The sequence below is a fragment of the Notolabrus celidotus genome, chromosome 15 (genome assembly GCF_009762535.1).
Source record: "Notolabrus celidotus isolate fNotCel1 chromosome 15, fNotCel1.pri, whole genome shotgun sequence".
In the NCBI taxonomy this organism is placed as follows: Eukaryota; Metazoa; Chordata; class Actinopteri; order Labriformes; family Labridae; genus Notolabrus; species Notolabrus celidotus.
Genome location: NC_048286.1, coordinates 20,310,632 through 20,331,653, shown reverse-complemented (window position 1 = coordinate 20,331,653; position 21,022 = coordinate 20,310,632). Strand labels below are relative to the sequence as shown.

At 39.6% G+C, this 21,022-nt stretch overlaps 1 protein-coding gene across 2 annotated transcripts in view; it reads left to right on the top strand.

The window, feature by feature from the left end:
* Positions 1 to 21,022, top strand: part of LOC117826516 (junctional sarcoplasmic reticulum protein 1) — a 119,443-nt gene that overhangs the window by 72,072 nt on the left and 26,349 nt on the right. Inside the window, exon 2 of one of the 2 annotated variants that reach the window (XM_034702630.1) lies at positions 6,851 to 6,917. In XM_034702630.1, coding sequence (XP_034558521.1) covers positions 6,903 to 6,917 — 15 coding nt within the window. In that variant the 5' untranslated portion in view covers positions 6,851 to 6,902. Of the gene's footprint in view, positions 1 to 6,850; positions 6,918 to 12,356; positions 12,397 to 21,022 lie in introns of those variants that run through there. The other variant, XM_034702629.1, reaches the window with a different exon arrangement.

Genomic DNA, 21,022 nt, shown 5'->3' with positions numbered 1-21,022 from the left:
AAGAGAGCACACTATGTTAGCTGTCACAGTGAAATTACAGATACCGAGGAGCTTTTCATACATAGAAAAAAAACTCTGAAGGAAGGTCTGATGTTATTTTTTAGCATGAAGAAAGAAGTCAGCCTAGCAGGAGAGAGATGTTTTTGTTATCATGCCGCTGCAGATCATGAAGCTCTTAGTCTGAAAATTCCTGACAGGAGCCCAGACAGTGACGGGCATAGCTTCTGGGAGATGAGCGTATTTCAGGCCTGAAACAGAGGCATGATAGACAGAAGATGAGGGCATCTGGGTCACCATCCCAAATGACTCCCTCGCTTCCAGAAAGTCAGGCACGAGCCTCCGATGAGTGTCTGGATCCCCGGCTTAGGAGAGGATGAGGGGGATGAATGAGGTAGCTGCGGAGAATGCAGTTTCACTATAGCTGCAGCTTAAAAGCTCATTTACATCTGTTTCACCCTAACACTGGGCTAAACTGGGCATCGGATGGCCTGAATACCAGTTAGCCCACCTGTCTTTACTCTTCGATACACAGACCACCAGACTCTCAGATGAGTAACTCTGATCTCTTTGTCCTGAGCAGAGAGTGCAGGGAGACAGAAATCACAGCATGTTCCTTCCATACTGAGACACAGGATTTCTTTCTGCATAAAATGAATGCACCAAACTGTTGTCTGTACAGCTGTGTGGTTATATCAGTTCTATCTTTTTTTTTATATCATTTCAGTACATTATTAGTTTCTACTGCTGGGTGTATTTGTCTTTACTTGGTGAAGACAATTAAAGCAGTTAGGCATTTAATGTAAGTGATAAGGCCCTTCCACTACGAGGGAAGATGTGATTGGTTGATTATCTATTGTTCGAAATGGTTCTCTTAAGCCCCGTTTCCACCAAGTGGTTCAGTTCGGTTCGTCCCAGTATGGCATGCATTTTGTGGCCTTTCCAGTGACTAAAACCAGGACAGGTCCCCAAATTACCGAGCTGTACCGTCCCACTTTTTGGTACCCTTCTGTTGGGGTGCCAGACATACCGATCCGACCCCAGAAGGTGGAGCTACAAACACTGCAGTGCGTTGATTGGTCGAAAGAATCGTCACTACCCGTGCGACAGCGGTAATAAAGAACAACACATAACCCTGCCATGTTTAAATCTCCAGTGGACTTCGGGTAGATAGTTTTTCTTCTTCATTGCATTTATTAGCGGGGTACACTGTGTCGCGCTGCCATGACGTCACGCTATTACGTTGCTGACGCGGCTATCGGCATCCAGCTTACACACTACCCACCAAGTAGGGCACGGTTGGCTGTGGAAACGCAAACAGGGTCAGGTGTTACCGATCCGACCCGTACCAAACTGTACTGATCCATACCAGACCGCTTGGTGGAAACAAGCCATTAGTGAATAACTGTTAAAAGACCCTCAATATTTTTATTGCTGGATGCAATAAAACAATGTGCCTGGAACTCCAAGTACATTGTTTTCTTTCCAGAAACAGCAGAGATGGAAAACTTTGAAATCAGAATCAGTTTTATTGTCACTTCCAAGTACATCCTTAGCATACATGCAGGCAAAATACTGAGCCACACAGATCACACATAATATACATTTTTTCAGAATTTTACTTTTTCAGAAACATTTTATTTAAATGTTCTCAAATAACTTTATTTGAAAAATAGTCTTTTTAAATAATGTTTTTAAACACTGCAGACTCAGCTGTCTACAAACTGCATCTAAATTTGTACCAAAATCCTTTTAACTATATAACCTTAAAAGTAAAAGACAAAAAAAAGTCTATGCTTTGCTAATGTTAACGGTTCTATGGAGCAAAAACATCTGTTGAAATAATGGTCTTTTAACTACAATTCTAACTTGAACATGCTATTAATCTTAGCTGGAACATGCTAACATGCTTATGATAAGTGGGTATAGAGCATAGACGGTATAAAAAATGAACTTATGTCAGCAACTGTATTTTGAAGAGGCGTAATGATGCCCAAAGTTGTTGGTTGCTATACTGGAAACACTGACTCAGCCTAACTTTCAGTCAGTATAAACACAGGCAAAGAGGTCATGTTGAGGTGAGCCTTTGGCCTCCTGGAAACAGCTGCAACACAGCCACCTGTCAGTAAAAGGCTTATATTATAAAACAATGTGAAGCCTTAATATGAGCAAAATAAATGAGTTACAAAACAAATTATTTCCCCCTACAGTGTGAATAAATAAAAAAAAAGAAATAAGCTTTTCAGGTATACGACTTTTTTTGTTCCAGGCTTAATTCTGCAGTCAACATGGACATTTTAGTACAAGACGTAATGGAGTTTGGGAGCCAGCCTCAAGTGGACATTTTTAGAGAGGCATTTTCTGAAAATATGAAGTGCTTTACATGCTTTAGCTAATGACCCTTTCTAATACTATTAACTGTTGTCAGACGTGTTAGTTAGAAACAGCCAATATCGTATGTTCGCATATAAATACAAAAGGATTGGTGACGTTGTGTGACATAACAGGTATTAATCAAATAGTAAATTCTAAGATGCCAGTCGGATATGTCACCCAGAGTGCCCCCTGAATTTGTAATTCCATATGGGAAACTGGAACAAACTTCAGTAGCCCCAAGCTTGAAATCCAAGATAGCTGCTTTCTGTATCAACAGTAAAAAAAAAAGCTGTACTTTAATAGTGTTTATTAGAAATTGTCTTGTTTACCACATCCAGGTGCCGCTGACCTAGCGATCTAAGTGAGTGCCATATATACAGAGGCAATAGTTCACATCCCAGCGGTTGTGGGCTTGACTCCCGCCCTCAAACCATTTGCTGCATGTTTCTGCTCCCCGCATTTCCTGTCTTTATTGAGCTGTCCTGTGGAGTAAAGGCTGAAAGGCCCAAAAATATAACTTAGAACATAAAAAAATCAACTGAATCAATAGTAATGGACAAGTTCTATCTGTGTGGAGTTGCTGTCAGGTATAGCTTTTATGCACCAACCATCACATAGGCTGTATTTGAAACCGCCTACTATACTAGTAATACGTACTGATTTGGCCAAAATTCAGTATGTAGTAAGTAGTATGTGAACAAGAGCAAAATCTGCAGTATACCAAAACTCCCCGGATGTCTACTGATTTGGGAAAATGTGACAGTATGCATCGGACCAGTCTACCTTGTGTACTGTTTCCCACAAAGCACAGCGCTCATTCCACTTTTTCTATTCTCTTCTTTTTTGGACGGGGGGACCTCAGTTTATAGGTTCTGTGAAAATGGATTAAATTCCATATAAACCACTTCCTAATTTTTTAAAGCATAAATAATGCTAAAGAAGCAGTTTCTCTATCAGCTTGGTCGTTGTTTATTTCTACATTTTGAAACCGGTATTATCTTACAATGCTAACAACAACAGAAGCTAATGGCTCCGACATGTAGGAGACCATCACATTTTATCCCTTAAGATGTTTGTGTGGGAATCAAAATCACAACATTTCAACCACTTCATACCAGCATTTAAGTATATCATCAAATACACATAAAGTTTGATTTTGCAGTTGTTTCCTCGCACAACCATCAGAGCAGAGACAAATTTATGAACATGCAGTGTGAGAGATTATCTGAGTCCATGAGGTTGATTGTTTGCCTCTATCACAGTTAGAGGTTTAAAGGCTCTTTTAGTTTCAGACTGAAAAAGAAAAGCTTGGCTGCTTCTTGATTTTAATGCAGACACTAATGATCAAGATTCCTGCGGGGACCTGAGGGCCTTCTTACTCTTATGAAGGAAATAGCTGTTTCAAATTGAAGTCAGCGAGCAGATCCAGAGAGGCTTTTTATGGGATAATTAAAACTTTACTATCAAATCTAAATCTCTCGTGGCCACTGCAGAGAGGAGAGCAGCAGATTGGTGTCTGATATGTGTTTAGATTTCAGCAGGAGGACACATGTGGAGCTAAAGGGAATTTATTGTCTGTCTCATCTTTCACATCTCAATGATGGGAGTAATACCTCATTGACTCCAAAAACACTATAGTGGATGGAAGTGAGTGTGTTTTGGCGTGTGGCTGGTGGGGTTGTGGCTGATTGCCTACCTCTCCAGATCACCTGCTGATGTAATATTGTGATTGAAAATGTGATGGGAACACACAGAAGACAGAAGGCATCCTCCCTGTGAAGCAACAGTTTCCATTCAGAGCCAATAACAGGGTATCTGTCACAGTCACTCATGTAATATTCCATCACATAGGAGCTCAGGGCCATATGGGTTATAGAAAATTTCTGCATATCTAACCAAGCATTTCATTACAGCATGTTGTCGATCTGTATGCAACGGGCGAAATGTTGCAGAGAGTCAGCCACAACACAACATACAGTTTTCTATTTTTAGCCTTATGTTAGATTGTGTGGTCTATTATCATTAGGAGTTCACCATGAATTCACTGACATATCATCCATTACCTGTACTTGTTTATCATGTGCAGGCCCACGGGGGTTTGGAGTCTTTCCTAGCCCACACGGGGAGACAGTCTACACCCTGGACTATTTGCCGTCTGTCACAACAAAGACAGACAGTATTAACACTCATATACAGTGCTCACCCAGATACTATGATTTTAGCCTTTATTTCGAATTAGCGTTCTATTTTTTTTTTTTTTTTATACACTACCACATGTTTGGTAAACGCACAATGACATTGTCCTTCACTTGGAGGAGTTTATCGAACTGACTAAACCAGCACTCTGCCCACATAAGCATTGTGTGTTATCAGTGGTGGACAGTAACAAAGTAAATTTACTTGAGTACTGTACTTAAGTACATTTTTTAAGTATCTGTACTTTACTTGAGTATTATTTTTTGAGGAAACGTATTACTTTTACTCCACTACATTCAGAAGACAATTATTGTACTTTTTACTCCACTGCTTTTCTATCTAGTTAATCACTACTTTAGCTTTGAAGTCAGCTCATGAATTTCCTTCTCTTTTCTGAATTTTTTTTATTACTAAGACAGTAAAATGTGTTTGCGAGTTGAACGTGGAGCAAACACAGAGCTAATTTCACTCAGATCAGGCAGTTCATTGAGAGGTGGTAATGATGGCTATAATTCTCCACCTGAGCACCCATGGTCATATCTCCAGCCCGTGTTAGAGGTTATTAAAATGAAGAATGATACGTATCATTTGAAATGTTCCCCGTTTCCCACTCTGCTCAAACATACAAACATTCACAGTCCAACCTGAGAAAGCGTGTTGAGCTACATAACATTTGTTTCATTCCAGATGAACATTTCAAACTAAGTTGTCTGTGCTTTGGAATAACTTAGTTTCTGTTTTTATTCCATGGTATAGTTTTTAGAGATTTCAAGTAATGGTTTCTAGATAAACATAATGTAACAGAATGTACTTCTATGTATTCTTTACTGCACTGATATATTGTGAAAATACAATGTTTTAAGATTTTTTAGGAAGTACTTTGAATACTGAAGTATTTTTAAAAGCAAGTACTTCAGTGATTTAACTCAAGCAATAATTTGACAGAGCAACTTTCACTTGTATTGGAGTAATATTTGACCTGTGGTATCTATACTTTGACTTAAGTAATGAAGCTGTGTGCTTTGTCCACCACTATGTGTTATTTGTTTATGGTAAATATTACACTCACTTTTACTATGACCAGAGGTTTTAAAGGGGATAATTTAAAAGTTTCTTCTATTGTTGCATGAAGGACCCAACATTTAACACCAGAAATTCAAGAAGTTCTTGAGATGGGATTAAAAGGGGAAGTGTTTCAGGAATTACCAGAGGATATTGATGATAAATGTTTCCAGCAGTGTCGGAGCCAGACAGCTTTGACCTGGGTGGCCAAACTGGGGCACTGACTGTTGAAGGGGTGGCCAGCCGTGGAAAACATTAGGGGCTTACCCCAAACCTAGGAGGGTTACTTCCAATAATCAAATCTACTTTAACTTCTTTTTATAAAATAATTTTAAAAATATTACATTTCTATAGATTTCTAACGTTAACATTAAAAATGTAATTCGACAGAGTGTCAACATTTAAATCTGCTGAATTGAACTCTTTAAGGACTCAAAATGAAGATGATTGTCCAAAGTCAAAGCATCAACAAAAACAATACTCAAATCCGCAGAAACTAGTGTCTCTGCAGCGCGCTGAAACACAACAACACAATAGCTGGTTTCAACGTAGGTAATGCCTCTGACATGGCAAATAGCCAGTCATGTTTAAGAATTTCAGGGTGGCCAATCAGTTTTTAGAGGTAGCCCTGGCCACCCCTGCCCACCCCCTGGCTCCACCACTGGTTTCCAGTATAAAAATGTTTATAAGTACAAAAATACTGTAATATAAAAGGCAAAAGAATCCCTCTAATGAGCTTCAAAAACACAATAACTCATCCATGCAATCAGTTCTTTATTCAAACCATGATATAAATGAAAAATCAGTAGGTTTTAAGTAGTCCTGTTCCAATATAATATAATCTATTATCCCACACTTGTGAACCTACTCATTTCACAATAGGTTTGATTATGTTATTTGACACTGTGCGAGGGCTCAGGTGTGCACTGCATCTTTTTTGGCTGGTGTTGAATTGTATTCATGAATATCATCATACTGTGCAGACAATAAAGTGATTGTTGAACAGTCGCCCTCTCCCCTCTGTTTTAGGAGTTATTCCAGATTTCATACCAACCTCACAGGGTGAAAAGCTGCTGTATCACAGTGTTACACAGTTTTTTTTACACACTCTGAACTGATTTCTTTCTATTAATAGAAAAGTCACAGAAGGCACAATTGTTAATGCACATATTCATCCTCATTGTTTTCCCTTTTCTGTTCCGCATATCATTTTCGACAGGACTGGAGCGCAGAGATGATTCCACGCTCGCTGGAGATGAAATGGATGCAAGATGAGACAATTAAAGGCAAGCAATAAGAATAATGTTTTTTGACATGTGGAATGAAGTGCAAGGATCACATATTGTCACAGCAGATGCGCAAATGCAAAAACACAATTATTGTGTCCCTTTGTATCTACAGCTAGTCACACACATACTGCAGTTTGTGTATGTGTGAACGTGTTTGTGTCTCGCCTCTGATGATCTTTGAAAATAGTCTGTGACATGCTAAAAGCCAGAGGACACAACACTGAATCATTTTGGTTGCTCCCTCATATTAGATTGTCTTGTTTTCTTTTTGTCACGTGACAAAACAAACAACTCATACCTGAGGCTCATTTCACCTTGCTGTTATTGTGGAGTTTCATTTTCCAACTGCATCGATCTGATTTGGAGCGTAGATGTGGAGGAGGAAAAGAGAACGCGAGAGAGAAAGAGGCAAAGAGAAAGAGAGAGAGAGAGTTGATGATTTTCTTTGAGTCTGAGTGTCGAAGCATTATCTGCTTTTTAGAGGGTGTTGTTGTTGAGAAGCAGCCGGCTGGAGAGCCCTGCCTGCTGTACCTAATCGGAACCGAGAGCGTGACGCACTGATTAAAAAACCCAATAAAAGCACTCAGATACACACACACACACACACACACACACACACACACACACACACAACCACGCAGTTAACATGCTCTATCCACTGCTCTGAAAATCCTAACTCTCCACCAAAACCCAAGCCTTTTCTTTGGATCATTCACGCAGGCCTACTTAAATGGAACAAATCACTTTGGAGATATGTAGAAAGACAAAATCGTACATTAACGTGGAAAAATATGTTGGGGTGTGTTAAAGGAATGAATTTAATGTATGCAAAAGATACCATAGACAAATATTAGCACATTGAAGCTGAAGCAAGACTAAGGAATGTGAATCTCAAACTAACTCAGAGAGAAAGGAAAAATTCACAAGAATTGTACAATCCTGACCAGATACATTTTGGCCACATATTAAAACAGTCTTAAAAAAAAAATGCAGCCACAGGCTTCTACACAGTAAACTTTGGTAAATACTTATTTTCCACCATAATTTACAAATAAATTTCAAATAAAAGTCCAGAACATGTGTAAGTAATATGACTTGACCATGTTTTCCTTTAACAGATAAATGTATCACTTACTCCACATATCATCATTAAGGTGGCAAGGATTATGTCTTTAACTACTTTACAGCATGGGCGTTTTTAGACCCTTTTAAGGAATGCTAAAGCAAACAATTAGAGGACTATATGCCCAACAATACAACATTTTAAGGAGGTAGTTCATAAGACATATCAATCTTATATTCTTGATTTGATTAAAGTGTAGTTGATCAATAATATTTTCAATTAGCATATCCCTCTGCCCAATCCATAGAGGAAAATCTCGACTCACCTCTCTGCGAGAGAGTAAATGAGTTTGTTTCATCCAAAAGTCCCACAAAATCTCAAAGGTAACAGGTAGCTAAACTTTAAATTCTAACTGACTTGTCAGGAAGTAACATCTGTCCTCACTGAGATAACCCAGAGATTTAAAAAAAACAAAATATTTAGTTATTTGGGGTAAGAAAACAGATAACAGATACTTTTTTCATAATTCACAATAGATAATTTTCCATAACTTACATATAAAAAGTGTTACTTTTGATTAGCAAAAAATACAGAATTATCATTATATGGTTAATACTATATCACAATAACGGATGCATTAATGTGCTAATCACTTTAAATGTGGACTCTAATCAACCTTGTCTTACCATTACAAATAATAATCATATCCCTGATAATAATCAATAAATATTTTGTGGTGCAAAACATAAGTTATTGTGGATAGAAATCTCATATGTAGGAAAATAAATTATGTTGACTGTATGAGTGGTTTTGTAGTAAGTTCCAACACATGCAAGAAACTATAATAATTCCTTCAGGGTCCGATCACCCTTAATAATATGATCCTAAAATCGCCCCTGCTTCACAGAAATCATCAGTCCTGTAATCCCTCTGTTAATGTGCTTCCAAAAAGTGATCTGATTTTCAGCACAAAATACAATTTTCATTCTAAATACGCACCAACTCTGATTATGAAACTCATTCTGCAGTTGTGAAGAACTTGCCCCAATGGTTTTATGTAGACATGTTAGATGTGGTTTGATCAGCTGGTTCTCATGGTAACAGAAGCACAGAGCCGCATAAAGATGTCAGAAATTATAAATTCATTCACATAGTCACAAGTTTTAAAAGAAAAAGTCTCAGGAAAATATGGCATGTTGCCTTTGGAAACTTGGGATGACTGCTTGCAGGGGCAGTTGGCAAAGTGTTTGAGCTGGGAGCTAACAGCAAACATACCAGCCAGTTAAGTTAACATGTTTTTGGACCATGTAAACTCATTGTTGCCTATATCAGAACCACAAGTCCCAGTCTTCTGCAGCACAAAGCCAAATAAGACTTCTTCACAATCAAATTTCTTTGGCTACCAGTTGTGTTGCCCTGTGTGGGCTATAAAAAAGAATGTAGGTTTTAAGTGCTATGTCACTGCCTTCTCTTTTCAAACCAGGAGTCTTTTACATGGTATGATATCTCATAAATCATAAAAAAGATGAAAAATGAAATATTTATTCGGGGCCTCCTAGCTGGTACTAAATTACTTTATTTTTTCTTGTAAATTTGTTGTTAAATTTCTGGAAATTGTTGAGTAGAAAAAAGAAAACTGCCAAAATACTAAGCTTTTAAAAACTGGCTAAAACGTATAAACCGGTCAGTTTTCAGGTATAAAGATAAGCAGATATTCTATTCAAGATCTGTGAGCCTGGATAAACAAAGGTCTAGACAATGTCATCACACACAAAACCAATAGCTGTGGATATAACTACCTGTTAGCCAAGGACTAGGTAGTTATTAATCTTTCACCTGCACCCTCTCTGTGTCAGTAGACCCCGCCCCGCCTTCCCTCCAGTTTTGCAGATCTTAACCCTGTGGTCGTGAGCAGCGAGTTGTTAAGTATGCATTAAAAGAGGAAAGGAGGAGAGGAAGAATTTTAATTAATTTCCATGTCTGTATCTCCCTCCATCCACCTGCTCTATACTCCTAGCAGGCAGAAAGTAACCTGGAGTCAAGCCCGTGCCTCCATGACGGAGAATTGCAATTATTTCTTCATTGCTCTTATCACACCTCATAAGCAAATCCATCCACCCCAAGTTCTCTTTTCTATAGCCTTCATCCAGAGACTGGAGGCTGAGCACTGGCACAATTTTCCATCAGAGACTTAAGCTTTCATCCTCATTGAGTAAACACACTCCGGCTTCAGTGTTATCCACGGTACCACAGATCTCTGTTTACTTCTGCGCTACTCTGTTTGAAGGCTGAGAGACAATAAGTCAGCAGAAAAATCATGAGCATTTTCAAATGAAGGTTACCCTTACATTGGTTGCCATAATTAAAAGTATGTGACATAATAGACACGTATTGTGGCCAACCTAAGGCTGTGCAATAATCATGCTGTCTAATCAGCATCTTGATATGCCACACCTGTGAGGTGGATAGATTATATCGCCAAAGGAGAAGTGCTCACTAACACAAATTTAGACAAATTTGTGAGCAATATTTCAGAGAAATAGCCCCTCTGTGTACGTAGAAAAAGTCTTAGATCTTTGAGTTCAGATCATGAAAAATGTGAGCAAAAACAAGTTTTACATTCATGTTTTTGTCCAGTGTATACATTTAAAGGTGACATATCATGCAAAATTGACTTTTTAATGGTTCTTTACCTGAAATATGTGTCCCTGGCATGTCTACAAACCCCCCGAGAATGAAAAAAATCCATTCTGCCCCTGTTTTGATTTCTCCACCTTTCTGTAAATGTGTGTGAAACGAGCCGTTTCAGACTTCCGTGTTTTTGTTACGTAACAACAATATCCGGTCTGTCACGGAGTCAGAGCTCGGAGCTTGTTCAGCCCATAGACTGTATAAAATAATACTGAATCCCCCCTCCGTTTTTCATTACCTGCACAAATGTGTGCTAACAAGGAGCTTAGGAGGGAGGCATGCTAGTTGTAGGCTGTCTTAATAAACACAAAGGTCGGTTTTACTCCCCACGTCTGCAGATTTGAAGATCTAGTGGATGATTTTTACTTATCATGGATAAGTGCTAGCGCTAATTAGCATAGCCACATAGCTACATGTTCGTAGCTGTAGCTGTAGCTGTAGCTGTGTACCAAGACACACGTCGACATACTGACAAATAAAACAACAAGAAACACTAAATCTGTGACCATTCCTTCATAAAAGGTCCTGCTGCCTTTCTGGCAGAAATCGGTTTTACTCCCCACGTCTGCAGATTTGAAGATCTAGTGGATGATTTTTATTTATCATGGATAAGTGCTAGCGCTAGTTAGCATAGCCACATAGCTACATGTTCGTAGCTGTGTACCAAGACACATGTCTACATACTGATAAATAAAACAACAAGAAACACTAAATCTATGACCAATCGTTCAGAAAGGTCCTGCTACAGGCGCCTCTCCGTCAGGATCAGATTCAGAGGGTTGAAGTAACGTGATCTCTGAGCAGCCGTGTATATTCAGCCAACATGTAAACATTAGATCAACGTGCTGGAGAGCCGAGGCACATCCACTTCCGGAGGGGGCGTGGTCAGAGAGAAAACAGAGTGTTCTGAGGACTGCTGAAGAAGAGGACTTTTCAGGCATGCCAAAATCTGATTTCAAAGTGTTTTTTTGAGCATAAACTTTAAAGACATGTTTTGGGGACCTCTTAGACCAATATATATTGATGAAAAAAGCGTGATATGTCACCTTTAAGGCTTATTGTACCAAATGAAGGAACTGTGACACCCAAGAATAATGTTAATTGTGTGACGTCTATAATTTAACACAATTATATCACAATTACAACGCAATTGCCTCCTGATGTTTTTTTTGTTAATTGCAGGGTTGATGGTTCAATTCTAGATGTTTAGCTCCCAGCTTTGCTTTGAATAGCATTCATGTTATATGTTTACACACCTTATTATTTGTATCCAATGCCAGCATTCACTTTGCAGAAAGCGTCACAGGTAGCTGAACTATGGCGTCAATTCAGTGCGAAAATGTGAGCGCATAAAACCATTATCAGCACTGTTACGGCTGTAAGTTCTGTGTCCCTCCCCCCTCTGTCACCTTCTCTGCAGGTGCCTCCTGATTGAGGCAATGAGGTTCACCTGGCTGTGGGCCTTTAAAAGACCACGCGCAAGTGTGTTTGTCTAATTGCTTGTCAAAGTATCTTGTTATACTAAATACAAGCCACACCGACAAGTCCAGATATAAATCTTAGTTCAGGATGTTAAAGGGATGGCTTCATCTTTTTGATATGGGGTTTTATGAGGTACTTGTCAATAGTAAGTGAATTAGCCACAGGGGATGTTGGTCAGCTTGGTGTCTTTGTTGCCGGAGAACCAGGATGGAAACAAGGCTATCAACCCTTACAGACAGGGTGAGCTCTATCACATCATTTTACCAATTTTAACAAACTCCAACCAAAGCTCTACTCTAGGTGGTCTTTTCAAATACTGCAAATGCCTCACATTTATATATTTGATGATTGGAAAATGTTGGTATTTCAGATCACCTGAGATTACATTATTAAGTAGGTTAACTATGACAGGCATGAATGTCATCTCATGGGAAACTGTCAAACAGGAATGTTGTGGGTTGAAGGTTTAGCCAAACCTTGAGTTGTGTTAAATTACATTGTGTGTGGTTTTTTTTTTTATATATATATATATTTACTTCCCGATGTATTTCCTCATATTTGCAAAAAGGTTATGCTAAGGTGATTGAAAAATCTTGGAATTCAGGTATGTTTAAAGGTAGGCAAAAAGCCCATTTGAGTAAGTTAGAGAGAGACTAAGGTTCATTGAAGTGAACTCCCATGCCAACAGCTGGATTAAATACTTGCAACACACACATCCACTAATCAGACCTTGTTTCCCATGACATTAGTTTTTCATGTTACACATCAGTCTTGAGGGGCATCTGAATCAGCCACACGATACCTGGCTGAATCACCCGCAATGACTTGCATACTGTAACTAAATAAGTGGAAATAACTGTCTGTTTATGGATGATTAGAAAAGACTAAAAACACACAGAACCTCTGATAACGGCTTTTAAAAACTTTGATCAAGGGCTCTGTAGAAATTGCTGCCACAGTTTTCCTTATACAACTAAGCCGCCCACATTTTCAAAACAGTGCAAGGATTCTTTTAGTTTGACTCACCTCTACTGCTATCTAAGAACAAAAACTGGACTTACGTTGTTATGAAAAACCCTATGATCAAGGAGAAACTGACTTCCTCTTTCCTGATGCCCCATTTCCTGTCCATGTGCTGCTTTCCGCCTCCCAGGATGTCCGATCTGCATGACAGGAGAGAAGACAGCACATTAATCACCACTAGTACTACTCACAACCCCCATGACAGTTTCTGAAACAGACACGCACACAAACATTAGAGATACAACACCTCACACACCCTCCAGCTCCCAGAGAAGAAGCACAGGTTCAATGACATTTAAGCACTCGCAGCATCTCTCAGGGTTTAGAGAAGGAAGGCTTAGAGCTCGTTTGGGTGAGGTCAGAGAGAAGGGCATGGAGGGATGGAGAGGAGAAAAGAGGAAAGATCCTGAAAAGGAGGAAAGTAAAAGGTGGGGATTGGAGCGGCAGAGGGAGAGATTAACTGGTATGAAAGAGGGAGGTCTAAATCAGAATATTTAACGCTTGAAGTGGAGGAGGATTGACAAGTGAGTGGGTAGAAGTGACGGGAAAATGGAGGCTTTGGCAGAAATACAGTATGAAATTGGTTGCAGAATTAGAGTGCATTCTGGAGACAGCGGAGAGGCCAGAAAAATGAAAGGATTGTGCAAAGAGGATAAGGGAGAAAGAAGGTGGGAGAGTGGTTACCTCTGTTCACCTCAGACTAAAAAATATATCCTCAGCTATAGGCAAAACAACACACCTACGTGCATCTTCTCTCTCAGTCTTTCGCACTGTGAGGTGGAAAGCTCATCTCCGGACCTCTTGACTCTTTCTTGGAGTCCGTGCCACCACATTTTCTCTCGCTGTCTCTTTTCTTTGTGCTGGCTGGGTGGCTGAGGTGAAATCAGGCCTGAAACACACAGCGATTATTCCAGCACACTGCAGTTTATTACACCATGAACCCCGCTCTGCTGCAGATACATCCAGTGAAGAGCTCAGCCAATAAACCGCACAGGCCCTCACCACTTGTTTCATTGTTGTTTCCCTGCTGGTAATGATTTCATTTAGAGATTTTGGATTTGAATCCTAATCCTGGATGTTGGGGGCCTTCCGCCAAGTGAAGAGCCAGTAAGCCAACAGCCAGTATATTTTTCCATAAACAGAGACAGGTAGAAGCAGCTGGTATGCTGGGCTTTTGTCTGCATTATGAACTCATTGATGTGATGTAATGCGCCATTATAGTTTCTATGGGTTTTAAATAGCCTGCTGGAGCTGTGCAGCACACAGCTATGGTATGTAACGCCATAAGAACATCTATAGGGAGATTTGTTGTCCATGCATAGCGTTCAGAACCATGTATGTCACACAATGGATGGCTAAAATGTTTCTAATGCTGTACTCATAGACTGTATAGAACCTATAAAACATGGACTTAGTCTTAGTTATGTAAACTGCTAGTTCCTGTGGAGGGGTTTTAAAGCCAAACAATGGTGGCCACCATATTGGAAACACTGACTCAATGTAACTTTCATTCCATCTAGGACAAGCAAAGAGGTGGAGTTGACACAGTTAGGGATGGGCGATATAATCGGCCAATATTGACTTAAAAATATAATATCGGGAATTATCGATATCAGGTTTTTATAACCGATGTTTGTTCGGTAGGCTTTAGCAATTCCGAGCCTGCATGAACGCAGCATGGGACATTTACAGGCGGGTGCTTGATGACGTATCACAACAACAACAACACGCTAGACTCGTGGGTTGCTAACCGTGGCTAACAAGCTTGCTCGCCCAGTGCATGAGACGTCCGTGGTTTGGAACTGTTTCCAAGTGTCACCTACGAATCGTAAATTTGCAATTTGCAGTGACTGCAAAGCGTTGGTTATGTGAGGAGGAAACAAGGCGTCTTCCTTTAATACATCAAATTTGATCTCCAATCTCAAGAAGAATCTTTCTTGATTTTATTTGCACTATTTTGAGAGAGCAGGGCGATGGAGCCCAGTTTATAATTTAATGATTGTATTATTTGCCAAGTTATGGCCCTTTATCATTCACTGAACTTGGAATAAAAGAGGACTGTGTTTGTTCACTACTCTGGACTGAAGATATGCATCTTCCTTGTTTTGATATTGTCTGTAGTGTTTGAGGCTAAATGTTTCTCTCTAAAATCTCTAAAAAATGATAAATATGGCAGTGCCACATTGGCACTTTTTTCCATAACTTAAGTTGAAGTTGTTCTCTTATTTTGCACAAACAGTGTGCACATTTGGAAAGCCATGTTGCATTTATGTATGCATCCAGTGGGGCATAACAATACAATTAGGCATAATGTGTTAATTCCACAGTAGAAGATATGTTATGTCGTTACCAAACAATTTTGGTGTAAAAAGCCTGAATATATCGGTATCGGTTGATATCGGTATCGGAAATTAAGAGTTGGACAATATTGAATTATCGTATATCTGCAGAAAAGCCAATATCAAGCATCCATAGACACAGTCCTTTGGCCTCCTGGCAAACAGCTACAATGCGCCTGCCTTTCTGTCACACCCCTAATTTAAATTTCAGCATTTCAGCCTTAATACAATCAAATGTATAAGTTACATCCCCTAACCCAACCCCCCACCCCGCCCAGTATGTACAAATAAAGAAATTAGCTATTTAGAACAAAACCATTATTGGAACCAGGCTGTAAACTTGTTTAATTCTGCTGTAAAAAATGGCATTTCATTATGGGCTGTAACCTTGGCTTTTAGAGTCAGCCTCAAGTGAACATTAAATTAACTGTAGTATACTGCACTCTCATTGGTTTAATGTTTCAACACCAGAGGTTGCCACTGGGATTTACTGCTGTATTTGTTTGAAGGTTTTTTTTTTAATTTGTTGAATCCGGCAAATACTTTCATTTCTACAATTCCTTAATCTGTAACTAAAAACATACCAGGCAAGAACTATTAAAATACCTAAGAGTATATTGTTATCAATATATATATTCAAAATGCAGCAGCTCATCTTTTAACAGGAACTAAAAAATGTGCCCACATCACCCCCATTTTAGCTCATCTACACTGGCTGCCTGTTGATTTTAGGATTGATTTCAAGATTCTTTTATTGACTTTTAAAGCACAACATGGACTTGCCCCTCTATATATCTCTGAGCTTTTATCCCCCTACAAACCTGGTCACAGTCTGAGATCCTCTGGCAGGCCTCTGTTAGCTGTTCCAAGGACCCGACTGAAAACCAAAGGGGACAGGGCTTTTTCAGTCAAGGCTCCTACAATGACCTCAATTGTTCCATTCATGTTTGCTTGCCTTTCAAATTTTTCATTGCTGTTTGTATTAAAAGCTTTCTGTTACATATTTTGCTGATATAACCCCAGTGACATCATCATCACATAATTAGGGCTATTTTTTGACACTTGTCAAGGCTCCCTCAAAAATCACGAAACACCTAGAGGAACTGTTTTCTTGACATTTGAAATTGGTGAAGTGGCCCCTAACATGACATTTACCTCCAAAGTAACTTCTGTAGCCATGACAACAACAGTTTTGTAGTACAGCATCTGTAGTGAGTCATTGTCCAGTATCTTTGAGAAATGTGTGCCTCGTTCTCCTGTGTGTGCACCAACAGGTTCTTTCATTCAAGTGTGTAATGCTGGTGCCCCACGAGGATATACAACTGACAGACACAAAAAGGTGTTCTCTGCTCACATTTCTTGATGTGTATGTTTGTGCGTACACCGTGTGTGTGCTTGTGTGTGCGTGTGTAGAGGTATTCGTAAGTGTTTATGTGTGGAGAGGCAGAGATGTGTGCAGTGATGCAGGGCCTACTCTTCTCCTGTGAAGGACATAATAAGCCAATCAGTGGGGCTGATGGAGAGAGGTGAGTGATGAGAGCTGTGTCCCCTAGCAGAATGAGTCTGAGGTGGATAAATGATGTGTGCTGATGCAGGCCAGGCTGCTTCTTCCCTCCTGAGTCCACCCAACACCTGAGACCAAGGCCACAGCCGCATAGCCAGACGGCTTTTTACAGACCTCACTGTAACAGGGAACTCATACACAGTGAATTAATGTCTCAGCACATGCCTCACCAAAGAAAATGAATACAAACACAGATGCATCACATCCAAGCAGCATCCTCCGGTCTCAAAATATGAGTCCAATGCGGAATTGCTAAAAGCTGCAGTTCATCGAGGAGCCTCTTGAGGCTGGCTCCGGAAGTACCTGAAACCACATACACACCAATTCAAAATAGCCGATCTTTACAGCAGAAATAAACATGTTTACAGCCTGGTACAAAAGACGAGTGTAGTCTGGAGAGCTCATTTCTCGATCGGCACACACTGTAAGGAGGGTGAATTTTTTTCTGACTTGGTACTTTCAAAGATATTGAGATTACGAGTCTTCCAATGAGAGGCACAGCTGACTTGATTGAAAGGCGGGAACACTGTAGCTGTGGGCTAGGAGGCTTAAAGCCCGCCTCTTTACATTACACTCGCTTGCTGACGATTGGCTTCAAAACAGCGCTTCAGAAACAGATGGGTGACGTCACTGATACTACATCCATATTTTATACAGTCTATGATAACATCTAAAGAAGGGTTGATTGCTCTGGCTCAAGTTTGCAAAGTCATAGCTCTGTTTAGATTCACATTGAGCTTTAGTAATGTTGTGATACAAGAACAAATTAACAACACTTGTTCCAACCTCTTGGCATTCACACAAACAGAAAACAGTGATAGAGATTGGCATTATTTACTGTTCGCTTACTGCATTGAGAAAATAAAGGTTATTTTACTTTGGCACCTGGCGAGGAACTCCTACGCTCAGCTGAAATGTAAACAGTCTTGGAATATTATTACGAGGCTTACATTGTTCACGCTCTTATCAGCAGCTGCAGATCCAAGAAAACAGAAACATACATGCAGAAATACACAATCAAGCAGCTGTTTTGCTCTGAACACACACTATACAGGCAGCCTGTCACACATCTTCCTCCTGTATTGATCCCATATTGATTGTTGTTTTTCACTGCAGCTCTGTGTTCAACTGAGCTGTAAATCTGACTCCTTGCTGGATTACAGTAAATGCCAAATATACTCAGAGGAAAAAAAAACTGAACTCAGGAGAACTGAAAATGCAAAAAACAAAAAAAGAATAATCATCAACATTTCTCAATGGCATAACAGGGTTAGAATAATTCAACAGTCCTTCTCAACTATGCAACCATTCATATTTCAACAGACAAAATAGCAAAATATTCATGCTGTCAGATGGTTTAAAGAATGACAGCTGATTCCCCTGTTTGAACACATTAAAGCACATATTTATTAATCATTATGTTCAATGTGCATATACAGTTAACCAACACGCAATGAGAAATCTGCCATCAGGTGCCAGGAAACCCTAAATGGGTCCACATGTGAAATCAGACAGCTTTGTCTCAGTGCCTGCAGCGGTGAGATAAACAAAAAAAAGCAGCAATCTCCCGTTTTGTTAGTGTGTATGTGTGTGTTTTAGAATCTGAGTCTGACACACAAGCCTGAAGGACACCAGGGCCACTGCTCAGTACATAACCGTATCCTTACATGCCATCTTTACCTCTGTACTGTTCTATCTCCTGCCGTCCTCTGGCCGCCTCATTTCACAGCCTATAAATACAAGCTGAACCCAGCGCTGAAGTAGAGAGAAGGAAAAACATCCTATCAGGGCACACACAGAGGCATCTTTGTGTTCTTGTAAGCCTGTCATGATGTGAGCTCTGTTGCCTAACAACTAAATACCCGACAGGCTGGTAGAGCACTTGCTATTTTTTTTTTATTACTTAAGTAAAAAAAATTATGTAAGGTTAGAATTAAAGTTACAACATTGTAGCAACAGTGATAAAGAAATCTTACCACTGTTACTCAAAGAAAATATTTGTCAACCCTGTGTTAGAACAAGTCTCATCTGTCCTCTCTTTTTTGGTGAGGAAGAGATGTTGGTACTAGCTGCAAAAGTTTTCCAATGGTGTTGTGTTATGAAGGGCTATACAAGATCCATGGGTGCTGATTTATTGATATCTGATAGCACTAGGTGGCAATCAGTGGCGTGCGGTGAGGCTGAATGCTGAGGATTGTGGGATTGAACTCAACATGATACTTTTTGGTTAGTGAGTGTGACAGACTGTAACATTAAATCCCAATATATACAGGATGACACTTACATATAAATAACCATTTATATATGTGAGTGTGATATGAATCATGTGACAGAAGCAGATTTCTAGGTAAAATCTGGTCCAAACATAGACGTTTACACAACATCTTTAAATAGACTCTGACAAACCTTCACTTTTCAGCCAGATCTAAATGTCTTGTAACAGTGTAACAGTATGCAGACATTTTTTCCACAGAAAATTGCCCCCTAGAATGTCTTACATTTATTTATTTATTTATTTATTTCTTAGTTTATTTGACAGGGGCCATGCAAAACAAAAACTGTCAAGCCAGAATTAGCTATAAGCTAATTTTCATCTGTGGTCCCTGGGCAGGAAGATGTAAACAAATGTACAATACAAATGATAAAAAAAACATACCAGCATTTAAAACAATACATTGGCTACTCAACACAGTTAATCACTAATAAAAACACATTTAGAATTGCATTCAGGGTTCCCACTGTTTTCCAGAGATCATTTTCCAGGACATTTCCAGGACATTTTCATTGATGATCAAGCTGGTATGACCGTCTAAATTTAGTTCCTAATTTGGTTCCTAAATAGTCTAATATGTTCCTCTCAGTGGAAGTCTACATTGAAAGACATGTAGTCTATGGCTATCAATGAAATCATCTCTTACATACTTAAAAATGATGGCAAATTGATAATAGAATAATGCAACCACAGATGTACAGCACTTCACTTTATTAGTGTAACCAAGTAACAATGATGGGCAACTCTCATCTCAGCTTTCTCTTTTCTGATAAATATAAAATGAGCTAAGAAAAAAACAAAAGAGTCAGCAAAGGAATCGGGAAGCTGCCTTACTGAAATAATTAAATAATAATAATGATAAGAGGATCAGTGCTTAAATGACCTAAATAGATCTGAATGACAAAAATGGCCACAAATGTTTCTCAACTCAACTCAGACTCAAAATATACCTGCTTAATCATGATATTCATCCTGCTAAGTGGTCGATATAAAAAAAAGCAAATGTCACGCTTTTTATTTGAGTTACCGTAAACTCTGAACAAATTGCACCGGTGTAAAGACACACTCTGTATTTGAAGATCTCTCAGAGATTTAAAAATTGTAAACTGTCTTCCTGCGTGGTGATGTCTATTATGATCAGCGATGTCTACAACGTGGAGTTTCTGTGCAGCTGTGTCGCTCATTTTGTTCCGTTTGTTTTAACTATCAGGAGTTTGCACTCCTACTAGCTACAGCAGAGGTTCTCAAACTTTTTGGAGCCAGGGACCCCTTACAGGTGAGAAAATTGTCCAAGGCCCCCTCATAATTGTAACACAGATTAAGCACATTAGTCATGATCAAAAGCTGCGGCTCTGAGAGCCGATGCTTTATGGTGAATCAGAAAAGCCGGCTCGCATCGAGAGAGAGCCGGCTCCCGTTTTTTTCCTTTCGCTGCTTAGCCCTCACAGTGCTCAGCCCCAGCTCTGCTCACAGCAGAACTTTGTTTTGATTGGTCAACATGGCGGCCATGCAGCCAATCACATGTGAGGATAAAGGATACAGGTGATGGAGGGGAGGCTGTGTATCGTGGCTACATTTGTTCCTTCAGAGAGAGTCTTCTTGAAGACCGGGCAAATACTCACTGGGAGGAGAAATCGGATCAGCCCATCCAAGCTGAGGAATCTGATT